This window comes from Pseudorasbora parva, chromosome 20 (assembly GCF_024679245.1).
Source record: "Pseudorasbora parva isolate DD20220531a chromosome 20, ASM2467924v1, whole genome shotgun sequence".
Taxonomy (NCBI): Eukaryota; Metazoa; Chordata; class Actinopteri; order Cypriniformes; family Gobionidae; genus Pseudorasbora; species Pseudorasbora parva.
In genome coordinates this window covers 14071944-14094300 of record NC_090191.1, presented here as the reverse complement: position 1 = coordinate 14094300, position 22357 = coordinate 14071944, and the positions used below count along the sequence as shown (strand labels likewise).

At 41.9% G+C, this 22357-nt stretch overlaps 1 protein-coding gene across 2 annotated transcripts in view; it reads right to left on the bottom strand.

Moving 5' to 3' along the window:
- Positions 1-1129: 1129 nt before the first annotated feature.
- LOC137049694 (oocyte zinc finger protein XlCOF6-like) overlaps positions 1130-22357 on the bottom strand; it is a 23851-nt gene continuing 2623 nt past the window's right edge. The window contains exons 1-2 of one of the 2 annotated variants that reach the window (XM_067428306.1): positions 10890-11591; positions 1130-3337 (exon numbers count right to left, since the gene is read on the bottom strand). In XM_067428306.1, the coding sequence (XP_067284407.1) occupies positions 1935-3337; positions 10890-10947 (1461 nt within the window). In that variant the 5' untranslated portion in view covers positions 10948-11591 and the 3' untranslated portion in view covers positions 1130-1934. Of the gene's footprint in view, positions 3338-10889; positions 11592-22357 lie in introns of those variants that run through there. The other variant, XM_067428305.1, reaches the window with a different exon arrangement.

Here is a 22357-nt window from a genome sequence, read left to right as displayed (position 1 = left end):
CAGCTGTATTCTGCGTCAAAGGGACACGCACTCAGATGTAAATGAGAAGCACTTGAAGGAGACGCGCTAATGAAGTGCCACTCAGTGACAGCAGAGGGCACTGATGAACTGCAGAATGCTGCGATTACCCCGGAAACCCCGCAAACAAAAGCAACTGCTAGTGACGTTTTTAAAACAGCCATTCGTTTTTGTAATCTCAATGTTGTTCATCAAAGCACCAAATACTTAATACTTAAAGACTTAAAGGACAACTCCGGTGAGAAATGAACCTAGGGGTAATTAACAGATGGTTACCGAGTAGATCGTTCTCTGGGATGCGTTTTCTTGAAAATCGAATGTAAAGAGTTTTATCTCTAAAAACAGATTAGCTTATAACACTAGTCTATGGGGCACAGGGTAGACACAGGGTGGTAAAATTAAATCGCTAGTTAATACCACTAACAAGGCTCAAAATAGCCTCACACTAACACGGTAGCATAATGAGGGTCCCTACATGCAAACTGAAGCATTGAGAACTTTGTAAGAGTACAAACAGTTTAATAAGAAGATACGTTGTAAACATAGTGCCTTACGCGTTCACGGACAGGCACCGTCTCGAAAAACAGTCTCGATGAATCGATCTATGAGCGCTGTTCTAAGTGAGCTGGTCGATAGGAATTAAGTTTGTGAAATGTAATAACATGGACATTTTTATTTTTATTTATTTATTTTCTCTGTTGTGTTCAGTGTTTTCTTCCGGAAACAACGGACCATATGAGATTCCAAGTCACAGTTCATCACTTAGCAGAGCTCTCGTCGCTCGATGAGTCGAGACTGTTTTCCAAGATGGCGCCTGTTCGTGAACGCGAAATGCGCTCTGTTTATAAAGTGTCTTCTTATTAAACTGTTTGTACTCTTACAAAGTTCTCAATGCTTCGGTTTGCATGTTGGGACCCTCATTATGCTACTGTGTTAGTGTGAGGCTATTTTGAGCCTTGTTAGTGGTATTAACTAGCGATTTAATTTCACTACTCTGTGCCCCATAGACTAGTGTTATAAGCTAATCTGTTTTTAAAGATAAAAATCTTTACATTCGATTTCCCTTAAAACGTATCCCAGAGAACGATCTACTCTGTAACCATCTGTTAATTACCCCTAGGTTCATTTCTCACCGGAGTTGTCCTTTAATAGGCTATTTATTTTCAAACTTAAACATTATGTTTTAATCTGGACTACAACATGCCCTAATGATTAGAATTTTTGGGGGATTATTTGTCCAAAAGACATACGACTTCATTAGTTAACATGTTAATTTATTATTACTAAACTGACAATGAAAAATACTTATAAAGAATTAATTATTCTAATTAATGTTCATTTCTTAGTTACTGTTTAATAACAAAATAACCTTTTTAATAGACCTAGGATAAAACTAACAATGATCAGTATTTCTTAACTAACATTACCAAAAAAACAATACTTTCTGTACCAAATGTAGCTATTGCTTAATCTTAGTTAATGCATTAAATAATGAAACCTTATATAAATTTGTTAGCCTACCTGTTGTTCTTTATAGCCTAAATCTTTTGCACTTTAATCTGTTTGAAAATTTTACTTTTTCAGCTCTGGGAAAAATTAAGAGACCACTTAACATTGATTTCTCTTAATTTTTTTTCAGAGCTGCATATATTTTTGGTGCATTGTATTATTGTATTTCAACATTCGGTTATTTTTGTTATTACAAAAATAGTTCTTAAAGCTGTTATGCTATGACAACTTTTTTGCAATTTATTTCAATATCGTGATAATATCGTACACCGTGATAAAAGCTTCATCAATTAATCGCAACATGAAAAACTGATATCGGAACATGCCTACTTGTAACTAATTAAATTTTCTTAATAAGTTGCATGTATATTACATGTGTTCTGAAGAAAGAAAAAGCTGAGCCGCATTCAGCTGTGGAGTGAAAGTAGCCTTGATTTCACACAGATACGTATTTTCTGGTGCCATTTTAAACCTTTGAGCCATTTAAATCTCTTTCCACACGAGGAACACAAATAGGGTCTGACATCTGCATGACTTTTCAGGTGAATTTGTAAGTGCGATGGCAAAACAAAATTTTTGTTACACTTATCGCAATTAAATCGCCTTTTTCCAAAGTGACTGCTCGGGTAATTTTTAAAAATGCTCCTTTTTCGAAACCTCTCGCCACACTGCAGTTTCTTTCCAGAATGAGTTTGTAAATGATGTTTCAGGTCTCTTTGATGCGTGAAACTCTTTTTACACTGAAGACACGTGAAGCGCCTCTCTCTAGTGTGGAGTTTCACGTGAGTGTCAAGATTTCCTTTAAATCGGAAAGACTTTCCGCACTGATGGCAGACGTAAGGCTTCTCTCCGGTGTGAACTCTCATGTGAGTCTTAAGGTTTCCTTTAAGTGTGAAACTCTTTCCACAATGATCACACATGAAAGGCCTCTCTCCGATGTGAGTTTGTACGTGTTTTTTGAGGTGATTTCGATCTGTGAAACTCATTCCACACCGATTACATTTAAAAGAGTTCTCTCTTAAGTGAATCCTCATGTGCTTATTAAGTGTCACTTTATGTCTGAAGCTCTTTCCACACTGACAACATGCGAACGGCTTCTCTCCAGTGTGGATTCTCATGTGATACTTAAGATTTCCTTTTTGCGAGAAGCTCTTCCCACACACTTTGCAGGTGTACGGGTTCTCTCCAGTGTGATTTCTCAAGTGGATATCAAGGGATTCTCTATATGTAAAATTCATTCCACACTGGGTGCAGGTGTAAGGCTTCTCTCCGGTGTGAATTCTCATGTGAGACTTGAGGCTTACTTTATGACTGAAATTCTTTCCACAGTGTTGGCATGTGAACGGCTTCTCTCCAGTGTGAATTCTCAGGTGATAATTAAGATTTCCTTTTTGTGAGAATGTCTTTCCGCACAGTTTGCAGGTGTAAGGGCTCTCTCCAGTGTGACTTTTCATGTGGGCATTAAGAGTCGGTTTGTATGTGAAACTCATTCCACACTGATCACATTTGAATGGCTTCTCTCCAGTGTGAACTCTCATATGATTCTTGAGACTTGCTTTATGACAGAAACCCTTCCCACAGCGATGGCATGTGAAAGGCTTCACTTCAGTGTGCATTTTCATGTGATTCTTAAGGTATTTATTGAATCGGAATCTCTTTTCACACTTCTTGCATTTGAAAGGCTTCTCTTCATGCTTGTTAGTCTTTCCGGTCTCTGAGAAATTAAAAGATTTTTCTCCAGTTATGAAATCGTGATCTTTCTCTTCCATTTCAGTCAGTATTTCGCTCTCCACTTTCAGGGCCATTAGGTCTACAAGCAGAAAAAGACAAAGACAAGTTGACCCCAATTTAATGGCACAAAGCAACAGACATACAGACATTTCAGAGTGATTCCCATTGATTAACTAAATTGTGGCAGCCCACCAGTCTAATTTAAACAAAAATGTATTTAAACTTCTCACATAAAAGGTTTTTAACATTTACATTATACTTTTAACATTTCTGATCAGCAATATGGGTTTATCCTAGAATCCCATTGATTAACTAAATTGTGGCAGCCCACCAGTCTAATTTAAACAAAAATGTATTTAAACTTCTCACATAAAAGGTTTTTAACATTTACATTATACTTTTAACATTTCTGATCAGCAATATGGGTTTATCCTAGAATCAAACCGCAAAAGGCTGACATTTCATAATTCCCACTTCAGAAGTCGTGATTACGAGCTTTTTGCATTCAAGTGCTTTGTCAGAATGAACAGGAATCATGCAGGACACCAGGTTTATTCTTGCCTATTATTTAAGAAATCGGATTAAAAACAAAAGTATATGTAAGCGTCTCATGCACTGACAACCATATTAACATTTACAATGCCGAATTTGTCATTTTGGTCAAATGGAGGCAATTTTCGCTGTGTATAAAACATACAATACACTTCAAATGATCACTCGAATATGTAAATATGCACTACATTAATGACCAGACAAGACGATCAGGCTGTTTTGGGGGAAAACTAATAAATCAAACCTATAACAGCAGTAGTGCAATGTTTAAAGTTTATGGGATGCCCATCTCAGGAATTTGGGTTTTTAAATTATTTCCGAACCTCCCAGTGGTAAACACGACATCAGAGGGCGTTCATGTGCAGTTTTTACCTAGGAAACTTATTTTTACGATAATTCTGATTAGCATGTGAAGGCAGCAATATACTTTGAGTATCGAACTCTGCATACTTTAATTTTGGATTCTCTATTTAACCATCTTTTTCAGAACCAAGAATTATTGAAGGTCACTGAATTGCCATGAACTGAATTGCCATTTTCCGGTGGTAGCTGACAGACATGGTCATCCACACACTCACACATCTAGTGCGCTATCTTTCTGGGGACTCGACATAGACAATGGGTTTTATACTGTACAAACCATATATTCTATCCCCCTACACTACCACTAAACCTACCCATCACACGAAACTCTGCATTTTTACATATACAAAAGAACTCATTCTGTACCCATGGGGACCTCAGTTTTGGTCCCCACAGTGACACAAGTGCCCATGAATCTCTATGCATTCAGGTTAAAGTCCCCACCAGACTAGAAAAAACATGTACACACACCCGCACACACACACACACACACACACAAAAACACACAGAAAAGTACCCTATCCAATGTTGACAATAAATTAAAAATAAATATAAAGAAAGTTATTTTTTGCTTATCCTATTTTGATAGCTCATATTATGCATGATCTCTTACCTTGATGTTTGTTTTTGTTCCTTATTGTTTACACTGTTTATTGATAATTATTTTGGTATATAATCACATAAATATAAAAAATTACCATCAAAACGTTTATTAACAAGTAGTCAAATTTTCAACCATATAGAAATAAAAAAAATTAGCAGCTAGCTAACAACATCTAAACAGTCGTTTCACCTTCTAAAAAAAAAGTTAGAGATTTAGCTGAAAGGAGTCACTGGTGTCTCCAAGTCTACTTTTACGGTCTCCATTTTTGATTGCTAAAAATAATTGGGCATACCTGAATTTAAAAGAGCATCCTACCTACATACATTGGAGAAAATGGATAAAAATGGTCTAATTTTACAGAAAACACTTCTTTTTTATTCACAGTGCTGAATTATTGCAAATATTTTATTGTATTTATGATAAACAAGGATACTGTGACAGAGAGACTGAGGCGTTCGGATCCATTTGCAGTAGTTTATTAATACAGCACACAAGGGCAATCCAAGAAACGTAGGTCAAACAGGCATAGGTCAGAGGCAGGCGGCTTAGGTTCAAAATCGATATCAAAGTCCAAGTCAAAAGTACAAGAGCAACACAAGAAATAAGCTAGAGACAGCGTGTAGGTAAATCAAGACTTCACAACTAAACAAAGAACATAGGAGTCATTATAAAGGTGAGCTAAGGGTACACAGGTGCAAATCATACAGGGATAATGAGAAATGGGAGAATGCAGTCCTAATACGCAGGAGAGAGGGATCTGGTGAAACCAGGAGGAGGCGCAGTTGAGGGTTCTGTGACAGAGCCCCCCCCCCTGCGAGCGGCTCCGGAAGCGAGGACCTGGCCGGCGGCGGGGTCTACCACGGGGTCTTGGTGCTGGTCGATCGGGGTGGTCTCGGTGAAAAGCAGCAGTTAGTGTGGGATCCAGGATATCCTGGGACCTGACCCAGGAGCGTTCCTCTGGGCCGTACCCCTCCCAATCGATGAGGTATTGCAACCCCCCGCCGTGACGCCTGGAGTTCAGGATCTCTCGCACCCGGAAAGCCTCCGAACCGTCCACCTCAATGGGGGGAGTCTGCACCTGAGCGACCTCCTCCCGACTCCTCTCTCTCCTGGGGGCAACAGCGGGTCTGAAAAGGGACACATGAAATGTGGGTGAGATCTTGTAATGAGCGGGAAGTTCCAAACGAAAAGAAACAGGGGTTATCTGACGAAGGATCTTGAATGGCCCGACGAAACGAGGAGACAGCTTCTTGCTCGGGAGCTTGAGCCGAAGATCTCGTGCAGAGAGCCACACCCACTGACCGGGTCGATACCGAGGACCCTCGCGCCTCCTCCGATCTGCCTGGTGCTGAAAACGGCGTATGGCCCGCTGTAAGTGAACGTGTGCAGCATCCCAGGTGGCTTCGCTGCGCCGAAGCCATGCATCTACTGCGGGGAGGTCGGATGGCTCACCAGCCCACGGGAAGAGGGGAGGCTGGAACCCTAGGACACATTGAAAAGGGGTTAGACCCGTGGCAGGTTTTACCAGCGAATTCTGGGCATACTCCGCCCATGCCAGAAAGCGACTCCAGTCCTGCTGATTCTGATGGCAGTACGTTCTCAGAAAGCGAATCAAATCCTGATTGAGACGTTCGACCTGCCCGTTGGACTGGGGATGGTAACCAGACGTTAAACTGACATTGATGTTTAGCTTGCCACACAACGCTCTCCAGACACGGGAGGTAAACTGAGGCCCACGGTCTGAGACAATGTCCTCGGGCAGACCAAAGAGACGGAACACCTGGTTGAAGAGAGCCTCCGCCGTCTGTAAGGCCGTGGGCAGACCGGTCAGGGGTATAAAACGGCAGGACTTCGAGAAGCGATCCACCACGGAGAGGATGGTGGTAAACCCCTGGGACGGAGGGAGATCAGTCACAAAGTCCACTGTGATGTGCGACCAGGGACGCTGTGGTACAGGCAGAGGTTGTAATAGTCCAGCTGGTTTGAGATGAGAGGATTTCACTGTGTTACAGACAGAGCATTGATGGATGAACTTTATGACGTCCGACTGGATAGAAGTCCACCAAAAGCGATTGGCCACTAATTGTAGGGTGGCTGCGATACCTGGGTGACCAGCGCTGGGGGTGCAGTGAACCCATTGAAGCACACGGTGGCGGAGCCCAGGCGGAACGAAAAGCCGACCAGCGGGACATTCGGGCGGAGCGGGATGACGCTTAAGGGATGCGTTAATCTCCGTGATGATGTCCCATTGCACAGGGGCCACGATAAGGGTTGTGGGCACAATAGGTTCGGGCTTGGATTCCTCACCAGGACCATCAAACTGTCGGGACAGAGCGTCCGCTTTGCCATTCTGAGATCCTGGCCTGTAGGTGATCTTGAAGTCGAATCTGGAGAAAAATAGAGACCAACGAGCCTGACGAGCGTTAAGGCGCTTGGCTGACCGAATATATTCAAGATTTCGGTGATCAGTGAGTACCGTAAAAGGCTGATGAGCTCCCTCTAGCCAGTGCCTCCACTACTCAAAGGCGGTCTTCATTGCCAGCAATTCGCGATCCCCCACATCATAGTTGCGTTCTGCAGAGGTAAGCTTGCGAGAATAAAAGGCACATGGGAACATTTTTGCAGGTTTACCAGACCGCTGCGACAGGACAGCCCCCACTCCTGTGTTAGACGCATCCACCTCCACGATGAACTCCCTCTCCGGGTCCGGGTGATGGAGAATAGGAGCAGAAGTGAATCTCTCCTTAAGCTGGGCAAACGCCACGGTGCATTCCGCTGTCCACTTGAAATATTTTCCCCCTCCACGAAGCAGAGAGGTGAGAGGCGCTACAATGACGCTGAAGTTGCGGATAAATCTGCGGTAAAAATTGGCGAAGCCCAAAAAGCGTTGCAGCTCTTTCACCGAGGTCGGTTGGGGCCAATTCACCACGGCCTTGACTTTGCTGTCATCCATCAGGACGCCCTCCGCACTGATGATGTAGCCCAGGAAGGAGATACTTGTCTGGTGAAACTCACATTTGGAGAGCTTGGCATAAAGCTGGTTCTCAATCAGGCGCGTGAGGACCGCCCGGACGTCCTGGATGTGCTCCTCGAGGGAATCAGAAAAGATCAGAATATCATCAATATAGACAATCACTTTCCGCTGTAACATGTCCCGGAAAACCTCATTTATAAAAGCTTGAAACACTGACGGACTATTGGAAAGGCCGAACGGCATTACCCGATATTCATAGTGCCCAGATGTAGTAGAGAACGTGGTTTTCCACTCATCACCCCTCCGTATGCGAATCAGGTTGTAAGCGTTCCTTAGGTCCAGCTTGGTGAAGTAGCGGGCAGTGCGGAGCATCTCCAGGGCTGCAGGAACTAACGGAAGAGGATAGCGATACTTCACCGTCACTTCGTTCAGACCACGATAATCAATACACGGCCGAAGACCCCCATCCTTCTTCTTGACAAAAAAGAATCCGGCGGAGGCCGGAGAGGTAGAGGGAGTAATGAAACCTTTAGCCAGCTTTTCGTCAATGTACGCCCTCATGGTCTCCGTTTCAGTTTGTGACAGCGGGTACACCCTTCCGCGTGGAGGCACCGCTCCCGGCAGAAGCTCAATCGCACAGTCGCCAGCCCGGTGAGCGGGAAGATGAGAAGCCTCGGTCTCACTGAAAGCCAGAGCTAGGTCATGATAGTCGGGGGGAATTCTCTGAAACTCTACTCCCTTGAGGGAAGCGCTGTGGGGTTCAGTACCTGGGACAGCGACCATGCAGTGGCTCTGACAGCCTGTTGACCACTGGGAAATCCTCCCTTCAGACCAGGAGATTTGGGGGTTATGTCTCTCCAGCCAGGGGAGCCCCAAGATAACCGGATGCATGGGTGAGTGAATTGTGAATAACTGGATGATTTCAGAATGCTGCCTCCCGACACTAAGCGTGAGAGGTTGCGTGGTGTATTGCACCTCTCCTGACCCCAGGGGGCGTCCATCGAGCGCTTCCACGGTTACCCCAGAGTCACATGCGAGGAGAGAAACATGGTGAGCTTTAGCGAAGGCAAGATCGATGAAGTTTCCAGCAGCACCAGAATCAATCAAAGCTTTTACGTTAAGAGTTCGTCCGTTAATCTTCAAAGAACTATTCACCTCAAACAATCTAGAAGTGTACTTGGAACTCACCGCAGGAGACTTCTTGAGCGCAGGATTGACCGGGCAGGTGGCTCTCAGATGTCCCGCCTCTCCGCAGTACATGCAGAGATTATTGCGCCGTCTCCTCTCTCGCTCCGCCATGGAGAGACCACCTGTGTAGTGTGTAGCCAATCTGCATGGGCTCCGGCTCCGCGTTGGGGAAAGCACCCTCGACTGAGCTGGGTCTGAGAAGTGTGCGTCGGGAGCGAATCAAGTTGTCGAGACGGATGGCGAGCTCCATTAGTTGATTCAAGGATCTCCCGTCGTCGCGGCATGCCAGCTCTCCCTGGAGATTCGAGTTCAATCCCTTGCGGTACAACAGTTTGAGAGGTCCCTCCTCCCATCGAGTCTGGGCTGCCAGGGTCCGAAACGAGAGTGTGTAGTCCGCTGCAGTAGAGTTTCCCTGACGCAACGTGAGCAATAGTTCTCCTGGATCCCTTCCTCCCGCAGAATGTTCAAACACCTCTCGAAATTGAGTTAGAAATTCATCATAAGAGGGAAAGGAGAGCTCACCTCCATACCAGAGTGCAGTGGCCCATTCCAGAGCCCGGCCGGTGAGTAGGGAACATATGAAGGATACGCGGCTTGCATCTGTGGTGTAGGACTGTGTCTGCTGGTCAAAATACAAGCTGCACTGCAACAGAAATCCCTTACAGGCGGAAGGTGAGCCATCAAATTTTTCGGGAAGGGATAATTTAGGGTAGTTGGAATTGTTACTCACGGCCGGTGGCATGGAAGCCGGTGCGGTAGGGTTCGGAGCTTGATCCTCGGCCGCGCTCGGCGAGGGCTCGGACAGATCTGACAAGCTCCTCCGTGAGAGAGGTTAGTTTCACCAGCTGCTGTTGATGGGCAGTCAGTACCTTAGCTTGAGCGGAAACCTCAGAGACCAGGCGAAGGAAATCTGCTGGATCCTGTTGAGGTGAAGTCTTCTGTGACAGAGAGACTGAGGCGTTCGGATCCATTTGCAGTAGTTTATTAATACAGCACACAAGGGCAATCCAAGAAACGTAGGTCAAACAGGCATAGGTCAGAGGCAGGCGGCTTAGGTTCAAAATCGATATCAAAGTCCAAGTCAAAAGTACAAGAGCAACACAAGAAATAAGCTAGAGACAGCGTGTAGGTAAATCAAGACTTCACAACTAAACAAAGAACATAGGAGTCATTATAAAGGTGAGCTAAGGGTACACAGGTGCAAATGATACAGGGATAATGAGAAATGGGAGAATGCAGTCCTAATACGCAGAAGAGAGGGATCTGGTGAAACCAGGAGGAGGCGCAGTTGAGCGTTCTGTGACAGATACAAAGTATGGTGTATTTAGAGAAATTACAAAAGTTATTGAGCTTTACTTGAAGGGAGGCAATGTCTTCTCTGAAGTCTCTGTTTCTCCATAAACCCAAATTATTCAAAGTGCAAAAACAGGCTTATTAACTGTAAAACACAATTTTTTACCATGTTACACTTGACAAGAGAATAAACACTTTATCACCTAACTTAACCCAAGTCATGTAATATATTAGCAAAACGAGTGAGGAATGAGTCACAGTTCTTCTATTTTATTATGCAATAGTAAACTCCAAAAAAATAAATTACATTTTTTAGAGAAAAACACTGCAAAAACACAATATACAAATATAAGATATAAAATAAATATATTACAGCATAGTTACTATAGAAAAACAAAAAACAAGCTCAACTTTTTTGTTTGTTGTAACTATTGAAGTGTTGCAACTGACAAAACAGCACACCAAGACATTATCTAGAGTGTCCATCAGTGTGCCATTTTTTGAAGCAGTTTCTAGATGGCACCAAGCAAATGGGTACATTGCACTTTGTACAGTACATAGGAGTCTTTACTTTGAGGTCTGAAAATTTGCAAAAAGCACAAACTCTCCTCCGACTTGCGGTATCTGAACCAAAGTAATCCGGACAACATTGCTCACCTGCTGCTGTGGCAGATGTGGGAGATGTGGACAGCTCTGGGGCATGCGATGTGGACATGGATGGCTCTGGGGCATGGGATGTGTCTCAGACAGAAGTCTCTCTAAATTCCTTCTGGCTAAAAGGACTTTTGTTCTCAGATTTAAAGAAGCGCTGATAAAGAAAGAAACTGTTTAGCACTAGCCTAGAAATCTAGACGCACCCTAGCGGCAGCAAATTTAATTTGCCCGCAAGTGTCGTCTAGGCACTCTCAATACCCATCTGAGCTGTATTACTCAGAATCTGGACGGCCCAATCACATCGTGTATAGTCGGCGGGCGGGGCCATAATGACGACGGCCGAGTTGCACTTGCGTGCTTCTAGTAAACATAGAAACTGGCAAACGGCGGCGGTCTTTCGAATCAGCTCTGACCGCGACTCTGGAAGACTTGGAGTTAAGCTTTTCTCTGAGAAAAGAACAAAGAGCGGCACTGAAGTCATTCTTAAAAAGGGAAGATGTGTTCGGAGTTTAGCCGACCGGATACGGCGAATGTTTAATCAGTCAGCGAGCTCTGCTTCACCTTCATGTTGCTCTGGTTGGTGTAGCGCTATCCTATCGCGTGCAGAGGGAGTTTGAAAGACAACCGTTTATCCCGCCCCTCGGATTGAGCCCTGTCTATGGTGAGTTTCCAGACCAAACATCTTGATGTGGGTCTGGCTTGTCAGGCTAGTTTAGCACAGCAATATCAACAAAATAGAAAGTCTGGGGGGAAAAAAAGTCTTGTACCATTTTGTTGTTTTGTTCAGAACATTAGAGTACCCAATGAGGGTATTTGACAGGTTCACACCTCCAATATATTTACTGTAGTCTTTCCCTGCCGCTGGAATCGGAATTTTGTGTCTTACCCATACACCCTCTGGATTTTTGACACGCCTAAGGACCTCATCATGTCAAACGCCTTGTGCATTGTTGAACTCATGACAACCTCCCGTGTGTCAATCCACTTTACAAAGAGAAGCTTCCCATCTGAGCCATTGTAGGGTTCCCTTTGGGCTCTGCGACTGATTTCATTTGCCTTGTTTTATGGGGAAGCGAACGATTGGTTCGAATTGTGCCACACGCCAGAGTCTACTTAGTGAGGAAGTCTGTTAAAAAGGCATGCGCTCGAATAAAAGTTGTCCATTAAAAACTGGTAGCCTTTGCCGAAAAGTCACAGATCCAGGAGCTGCATAACAGAATCATAACTGAGCCCTCTTCCATTGGCTAGGGAAGATTTGCCTTCATAGACCAAGAAGTTCCATGTGTAACCACAGGCAGAATCAGCCAGGTGTAGCCTTGGTCGGCTTGGCGATTGGCACATCCTTGAAGCCACCATTCTCTCATTTACTGCTAGCTGTCTGTCTGGATAGAAGTATGTTTTGCATGCAGAGACGATGTTGTTGTACAGGGGCTTGATTTTGAAAAATCTTTCGTAGGCTTTAGTACACTTTTATGTTGAGTTGTTTCAATCAGCCTCATGATCACAAAGATGCACGTTCCAAGAAATGGCCTGCAATCTGGACCTGGACATGACCGATTTTGGGAAGGGTAAGCGCTGCAAGTTTTACTATCACTCCAAAACCACCTCCAAGCCAACAAAAACCGTTCTTGAAGCCATTGTCCAAAGACAAATCGCACCAACCAGTGGTAAAAAGCATGTAAAAGCTTAGAAAACTAAACATTGTTCAAACTATCCAGCTAACTTAATTTCAACTCCTACTCATCTGCATTGATTGAAGCCAGCCGCTGTAAAATCGTAAAGAAGGCCCCGTCTCCTCAAATTTGTAAAGGGAGATCTCTGGGTCTGATTGGTCTAGAAGCATGATCGACATGTCTATAGAGAGCGGAGACACTCAGCTTTTTTGATGCCTGACGCAATACGTGATGACGTCACAATTTTAGCTAACAAAGACAATCAAAACTAAGGATAATAAGAGTATTTAACTTCATTTTCGTTTTCAGAACGAGTGATGAATAAATTCAATTAACTCACACCCTCAAAAATCAAACCATAAAATATTTTAACATGCATAATTGTTCTATGAGCTGAACTCTGCAGGAGAGTGACCCTCCATGACTAACCCGGATCATGAGACATTTTATTGTGTATTTTATTATCATATAATATTCATATTTATAAAACAATAATATCAAAACCTAATATCCATTTATTAAAGTCAGTTTTTCATAAAACTACAATATTTGCCTCTGAGGTGAAGTTGAACAAAAATCTAGAGTACTTCACATTTAAACTCAAATACAGAGTAAATTCTTTTGATGTTTTATTTTTTTAATGTTTAGCAACTGAGACAAGCTGCCGCTTCAGCCACAGCTTCATTATCCATTTAAAATGTAGGAGGCGGGATGTTTTAGATACTAGAGAACATTTGATTGGGCAGAAAATCTGATGAGAAGCTAAAGTGCAGAGTGATGTCATCAAAATCATTAATTTAATAAAACAATTATTTGTTATATTTATATAGAGCTTATCTAGGCACTCAAAGTGCTTTACATATTGGAGGGAAATCTCAACCACCACCAATGTGCATGATGCGACAGCAGCCATATTGCGCCAGAACACCTAGCATACACCAGCTGATTGGTGGAGAGGAGACTGAGTGATGAAGCCAATAAGTATATATGAGGATGATTAGGAGGCCATGATGGACAGAGGCCAATGGGCAAATTTGGCCAGGATGTCGGGGTTACACTCCAAGATTTATTATTAGGAGTGTTTGATTCCAGGTTTTTTGGAAGCGACAATGATTTCCAACTGCCACTGTAAATGGAATCGACTTTTACTTTATATCAAAACAAGGTAAGCAATGAGACAAAATTGCAGTTGTCACACTTACTCAAAACGAAGCCTTAAAATCCTCTTATTAAAACTGCACACTTTTAGCGTGACCGTCAAAATTATTCCAATTTAGCGACTTTGAGTGGCCATCAACGTTGCTGTTACCAAGTTTTACAGAGGAAAACTCAGGAAAAAAACTGTTGTCGAGTGTTAGTGCTAAATGCACATGATCATTTTCTTAAAAAGTGAGTTAAAGACACTAAATACTAAAATATATACAATAATGTACACTTATTGATTTGTCTGTTCTTGAGGTGATTTTAATGATTATAAACTACTGGAAAACCAAATATATATTTATTGCATTAATATACTATTAATTAAACTAAAGCTATCATGGAGGAAGCCTGTAATGTATGATTACAAACTAAAATAAAAAAATATTCGCTGTAACTTATCCATTTCTAAAGTAAGCTACAATATATGTAGGATAAATGTGTGACAGTTTCTGTGACAGCTCTCTGACGTGGTGTAATATGTAAGTGTCTGAATTCCTTGCTTCATTTCATTCCAGAGTCCTGCAACGGGTTGGGGGTACCCACATAAAAATGGCTAAACGGGTGGATTGTGACATTTATAAAATTCACGGGCGGGGATGCGGGCGGGTAGTAGCGCGGATGGGCGGATGAAAAATATGTGCAATATTTCTGTGGCAAAGTGAACGAGAGAGAGAGAGAGAGAGAGAGAGAGAGAGAGAGAGAGAGAGAGAGAGAGAGAGAGAGAGAGAGAGAGAGAGAGAGAGAGAGAGAGAGAGACCAGGGCGTGATTGTGAATGAGCGTCACCTGCGAGCCACTCCGGTCGAGTCCTCTGAGGGTCGGGAGTTATAAGGACGAGAGATCACCAGACCTGGATTTGACGTTGACTTGTGTTTACTTTTTATTATGTGTGTGCTTGGCAGACGTCCATGAGGGGCTGCCCACGTTACTTTCGTTTTGTTTGGTAAAAGTCTTTTAAATGTTTGCCGGTTCCCGCCTCCTTCTTCCCCCATCGAACGTATTGTAGGCTTTTACAATTTCTATGTCCAAATTACCATTACACACACACGCAACAATGATATGCCATTTGACCCATCACGTCACCACCACTGCGACATTGAAACTTTTGTTGATGCCTCTCGTCGCACAGATGGAGCGAGCGTTGCAGGAGTAGCAATGGAGGAAGTAAAAGTAAAGTTGGTGAGTGGAGTAGCTATATGAAACTGTTGACAACGAGTCTTTAAAGGCACTTTTGCCTGTTTCATTAGCCCATTCATGACGCTGTTGACGTTGAGAGAGGAGCAGGATAAAAAAAAAAGCATTTTAATTTGAATGTTTTAGCGTGTGTGATTTATCGCGGGCACGGGTCGGGTAACGGGCCAAATATTAACAGGTCTGGGCGGAGACGGATTTAATTTTGATATTTTCACGGGTCAGATCTGGTGCTAAACCTTGCGGGTACGGGTCTCCAAAAATGGACCTGTGCAGGACTCTGTTTCATTCCCTCCTTGCTTGTAGTGCACTCAACTGTCATGCACTTTATAGTAGGCATGGGCATTTTTGCCAATTTTTCATTTCGATCATCGATAGGTCTCAAAAACGAGTAATCGATTAACCGTGGGCGGGGCTTGTGCGGGGCGTCTCCGTCATGGAGCTATGAAACTATTTTAAGACTGTTACAAAAATGTATGATGACAAAAACAAGATATGTCTATGCAAATATGACTATAAAAAAAACTGCAAGATTTGATGCATTAATGTCTTTGACTGGGTTATTTGTGACTGTTATTTAGTTTCTTTTTCAATGATATCGGGCATTGTATTTGAGCTGCAACTGTGAATACACCACCCCGCAGAGCTTTGCTAGAGAATTAATAAACTCAGTCAAACGCATCCTATATGAGATTAATCAGATATATGCCTATTACAATTTACATCTGCCCAAAAGGACGCAAATGCGCATGTGAACTTGGTCATGCTAGAGTTTTACAGGCTTGAAAACGAAACTCATTTTGAATGCGTTCTTCCCTTAACAACAACGGGCAACGAAACCACAGATCATTTACAACACTATAATCTTCTTATTATTATAAGAAGATTAAGTGTTCTTATTATAATTTAATTTAGCCTACATGACAGATTGGCGCTGCACGTAATTTTATTTTTCATGATAAGTGAGTACAGCATCACTGCGCGTTTTCAAATCCATGAGAAACAACTTTAAAACAGATCTACTCTTTGATTTGGTGAACCGGTTCGACCAGTTCACTATAAAGATCCGATTAAAAAGAACGATTGGTTTGCGAACTGGACATCACTAGCGCGCTGTTAAAGGAAATCCACAAGAGCATGGTCAAGCTCATCTGCGCACCTTTTCCACAGATGCAAGTTGTAAATTATTTGTTTAATACTTGATTATATGTTGTCTATATCTGATTAATCTCATATAAGACGGCGTTTGGTTGAGTTTAATAACCAGCTAGCAAAGCGCTGCCGTTATTTCAAGACACCCCTCGCTGCAGCCTGTAGCACGATGACGTAGCTGGATCAGATCCAATACGTAGCCTACTGGAAGGTGGATCGTTATGCCAGTCATAGCCTACCGATCTCTGGGTTAATTTATAATGCATATGCGCTAGTCTGTATGATCATTATTGTATATAGATGATGTTCTAAACTGGGTAGTTGTAGTACTGATAAATAGTATTAGGCCTAAGTAATGATTAATTAATAAATCATCTTTTCATAAATGTGATGCTTAAATTATCCTAGTTTTGCTGTACATGCATGCAAAACAGTTAATTTTTATATATTCTGATCATACTTGCTGTTGAGTGGAAGGAAAAATTAGTCAAGTAATTGTCTTTGTAATTTTAATCCTCAAGGTACAATGCAACACGATCTGTAAAGAACTTTAAAATACCAGTAGCCTACACATTCAAAGGAAAATGCAAAACGTGTGTCCTGATGGTGTGAGCATGTTATTAATGATTATTTTTGCGCGAGCGGTTTGAGTATTTATTTATCCAGCAAAACTCTCCTGTGCATTCAACGATGCCCCCAAAACTCTACTGCGCATGCGTATATGACGTCATCGAACTGAATCGTTCTAAACGGTTCGCGTTTTAAGTGTATAAAATGAATCACGTTTGGAAACATCATAACAAAGCTGTCTTATCACTGTCTTATTTTAAAGTTTGGAAATAATGGATTGTACAGTCCCTGACAAAAGTCTTGTCGCTTGTAGTGTTGTCAAAAATATTGATATTTCGATAAATATCGATACTGAAATATCTCAAACGATACGATACTCATTTCCCGAAGTATCGATACCAGCTGAGCTTTCACTTTCTCTCCTTCTCTCTTGACACACACCACACACACGTGACCGCAGCGCCTCTCGCCTCACGAGCTCCGGTTAAGCGTTGGTGAATAAAAGGATGGCGTGTGCGGAGCCTCCCCGACCAGCGTTGGTTGAGAAGGAACACCGCAGAAGCCCTATCTGGAAATATTTTGGATTTGAGGCAAATGAACACGGAAAGGCGAAGGACATAAACAAGCCTATATGCAAGCGTTGCTACAGAACAGTTCAAACTAAATGTGCTAACACCACTAATTTAGCAACACACCTGAGAGACAGACCTATATAAAGAATTTCGAGAGTTTGGTAATTTAACTGCTCTCATTTTAACATCACTAAAAAAGTTTGCAAAATTGCCCAGTATTGTAGCTGATGTGAATGTGTTGTTTTTGCATGTGATGTAGTAGGCTATACACATTTGCCCTTCCGTTTTTACTAACGTTATAGCACTGCACTCTATGTATGTATGTATGTGCGTTGCGTTCATCCATGATTATATGTGAATCATAAATTAAAATCTGCTCATCATATAAGTGTTAATGTATTAACCAACATTAATGAACAACGAGCAATACATTTGTTAGCATCTTTGATAGCATTAGTTAATAAAAATACAACGATTCAAGTTAGCTCTAGCCCAATGAAAAATATAAACAGATTTTAATTTGTAAGAACTTTTAACTAAGAAATAACAGATGTTTTAGAAGTGTTTGATAACACTTTACAATAAGGTTGTATTAGTTAATGCATTAGTTAACATGAACTAATAATGAACTGCACTTTAATAAGCATTTATTTATCTTTGTTAATGTTAATTTCAGTACTAATGCATGAATAAAATCTTGTTAACATTAATTAATACACAGTGAACTAACATGAACAGCTGTATTTTTATTAACTAACGTTAACAAAGATTAATTAATGTTAACAGAGATGTTGTTCATGGTTAGTTCGTGTTAAATAATGTGTTAACTAATGTTAACTACAACCTTATTGTAAAGTGTTACCAAGTATTTTCATAGTTCATTAATGACTGATGTTAACAAACGGATGTTAACAAATAACTATTACTTACCAGCAGCTTAAATTATAAGAGTTAGTTAGATAGTTCAGTTAATTTTAAAGGCGTGATCTAATTTAGTCTGACATTTCTCTTATAGTACCAGAAAGAGGCTGAAGAGACTCGACCTGCAACAAAAAAAGCACGCTCACAACCTACCCTACCAGCTGTATTTGAGCAACAAAGAAAGTATGAAGCAAACTCGAATGAAGCTAAGAAACTGAACAGGGCTGTAGCAGAGTACATATGCATGGATCAGGTTCCTGTGTATACTGTTGAGAAACCTGGGTTCAGACAACTTCTTGAACATTTAAACAACAGGTATGCCCTTCCTTCACTGAATTTTTTCATGCACACCGAAATCCCAGCTCTATACATTGAAACAAAAGAGATACTAATGAACAATCTTGGGGGGGACAACCTTTTTTTCATGCACCACGGATCTATGGACGAGCAGGGCCACTTCTACATTCATGGCAGTAACTGTGCAATTTTTCACTGAATCCTGGAACATGCAGAGCTGGTGTTTAGGATGTGTTGGGCTGAACTCTGAGCACACAGCAGAATGCTTGAGGGAAGCATTAGATGAAATCATAAAAGAAGCATGGAAGCTGGACATGTCATACTTGGCTGATATCACCACTGATAATGCTTCAGCAAACAAGAAGGCATTTCAGCAAGACTTCACATGGGTCCCCTGCTTTGGACATAACCTGCACTTAACCATTAACAAGGGGCTGGATATAGACTGTGTGTCTGCTGCACTGTCGAGGTTGAGAAAGACAGTGTCTGCGTTTAGCAGGTCACCGAAGATGTTGCGACAGCTGAAGAAAAAGCAAATAGATTTGCAACTGCCCGAACACAGAATGATCCACGATGAGCCCACACGCTGGGACTCCGCTTATGAAATGGTGGAGAGATTTCTAGAACAGCAGCAGGCGGTCTGTTCAGTTCTAGCTGATGATCGAAAGAAATGGCACCTCATGCCAAAAGATTCAGATATTACAGTTCTTGAGGCTGTAAAAGAGGTATTGAGCCCTGTCAGCTCTTTCACGGATGCCCTTAGTGGTGAAAAACACACCACTCTCTCTGCAGTCCTGCCTCTGTGTTGGAAGATCTTTTCTACTTTGACAGTTGAGGAAGGTGACAGCAACCTAAAATGTCAACTTAAAAACAATATTAGAGAAGATCTCAGACAGAGATATGAGGATACACGTCTGCAGCTGATACTAAACACAGCCACATTTCTTGACCCAAGGTTCAAGGACAGTTTTGTAACCTTAAAAGAGCAGGTTAAACAGAAGCTTGTGGCGAATAATGTCAATTTGCCTGAAGTAGGGGGCCAAAGTCTGCAAACCTTGTCTCCAGGTGACAAGCAGCAACCAGCAAAGAAAACTAAAACCGATCTGAAGGGACTGTTAACAAGCATACAGGGAGAAAAAAAAAGAGTGAACTTGGAGAGGGTGCATCATCCAGAGAAGAGGGTGAGGGTGCTGAAACAGACCTCAAAAATGAGTTCTCAGTATATGAAAAGATGCCTGAAATCAGTGCAGAAGAGGAACCACTCTCATGGTGGAGGACACATGAGACAACTTTACCTTATCTTGCCAAATTTGCGAAGAAGTTTTTGTGCATCTCTGCTTCCAGTTCTGCTTCAGAGCGTGTATTTAGTGCATCGGGGCTCATTTGCAGTCCAAGAAGGGCACGACTTACAGAGGAGCACATTGACCTGCTGGTGTTCCTAGCTCAAAATCTTAAAGTTGCAAAACAACTTTAGGCTACAGTAATGGGTGTCACTCTCTCTCACCTCTGTAGAGAAAATCTGAATATAATTGCACAGTAATTCCATTTAATTTTTTGTTTACTTATTTGTTACTTGATACATAAGAATGCACTGATTTTGTTTTACTTGCAGTTTAGTGCCTATTGTTGACCTTGTGATTGGACTTTTGGATTTTACTTGAAAATACAAGAGGTTTTTTTGTTTTTTGTTACTGGTTTCTGACAATCTGAGAGGCCTTTGAACAAGTGCACTACCTCAAGACATTTTTGTTAATGTAAAATATACTTCATTGTCATGTTATATCTAGACATGTTATATTTACCTTTAAATAAAAAATAAAAAAAATAATACTGTGACAGTTGTTTTCCCTTCATTATCGAAAATGGTATCGAATATCGATATTTTTTAAGATATCGTATCGAAGTTAGAAATTCCAGTATCGTGACAACACTAGTCGCTTGTGTACAAATTGACCTAAAGTGCCGCTGAAATATATTTCTAATCAAGATTTTTTTACAAGAAATGGCTCATTTTAATCCCACCAGCTTTTGTGATAATGTTACAGTGAAAAACTAAACTTTCAAAAAGTATTCTAATATTCACAGCTTGGTAAAGCCCATTGAGTCAATTTTTGCAAAGACTTAAGTGTTGTCACCTTGTCATATGAGCTTCACCTGTGACTAATAATGGATCAATTAGGTCTCAAGTGTGTATAAAAAGAACCCCAGTACGCTAGACCTTCACATCAACTGCAACTAGACCTCTGCAAACATGCCTAAAATTCACCCTGAGACTAAAGTTTTGATTATCATGAGGCTGAAGACCAGATCCACTGCTGATGTGGCAGACACCTTCAATGTGTCTCAGCGTCAAGTACAGAGGATAAAAAAAAGATTTGAAGAGACTGGAGATGTTTTTGACAAGCCCAGGTCAGGCAGACCCCACAAGACAACTGCTCGAGAGGACCGTTTGTTGGCTTGAAAATGCAAGGCCAGCCCATTTTCCACTGCAGCAGAGCTCGACAAGACCTGGTCACCTGAAGTCCCTGTGTCAACCAGAACAGTTTGTCGGATTCTGTCTCGAAATGGCCTCCATGGTCGAATCAGTACCCGGAAGCCAGCAGTAAACAAAAGACAATTGAAAAACCGTGTGGCATTTGCCAAGGCCCACAGCCTGCTAAAAGGATGGATGCTGGAAAAGTGGCAGAAGGTGGATTTTTCAGATGAATCTTCTGTTGAATTACACCACAGTCGCCGCAAATATTGCAGGAGACCTACTGGAGCCAGAATGGATCCGAGATTCACCCAGAAAACAGTGAAGTTTGGTGGCGGAAAAATCATGGTCTGGGGTTACATCCAGTATGGGGGCGTGCGAGAGATCTGCAGGGTGGAAGGCAACATCAATAGTATAAAATACCAAGAAATCTTAGCTACCTCTTATTACCAACCATAAAAGAGGCCAAATTCTGCAGCAGGACGGTGCTCCATCGCATACTTCCATCTCCACATCAAAGTTCCTCAAGGCGAAGAAGATCAAAATGCTCCAGGATTGGCCAGCCCAGTCACCAGACATGAACATCATTGAGCATATGTGGGGTAGGATGAAAGAGGACGCATGGAAGACGAAACCAAAGAATATTGATGAACTCTGGGAGGCATGCAAGACTGCTTTCTTAGCTAATCCTGATGACTTCATCAATAAATTGTATGAATCCTTGCCAAACCGCAGGGATGCAGTCCTTCAAGCTCATGGAAGTCATACAAGATATTACATTTGAATCTCACAGCACCACAACTTAATTTGCTGACATACTTCTGTATTTGCAGTAAATTTGTTCAATTTCTGTATAGGCGACAACTTTTGTCTTGCCAAAATTTGACATTTCTGTCTTGATTAAATGATAAATATTTTTTCTGTGAAAATTATTTATTTCAGTGCATTAAACATCATTTGGGAGGGTTTTAGCTTTTCATATGAGCTATTTCTAACACCAATTAATTAATTAAAAGTCAGGTTAATATCAGGTATTTCTAGAAAATAGATAAGCGACAAGACTTTTGTCAGGGACTGTAAAATGTCAAATTAAACATTTATTTGTTTTATCAATAATGCATGATATTTTCAGGAACAACTTTAATTTCTAAGTCGATACACATTTTAAAATGTAATCAAAACAGTAGGTTTGATATAGACTACATATTCAGCATGCAGCAGTTCGCAGCTCAGCACACACACACACTGATACAGCGGTTCTCGAGTCAGATCGACCGGGTTGCGGGTCGATCTTTCGGATCACCAGTACAGAATCGAGGACCGTTTCTATCGGACATGTTCGATCTTTCGGACATGTTCGTTTCTGAGAACCGGTGAGCTGAGATGAGCATGCGTGATAGCGCAGTAACCGAATTGTTTCT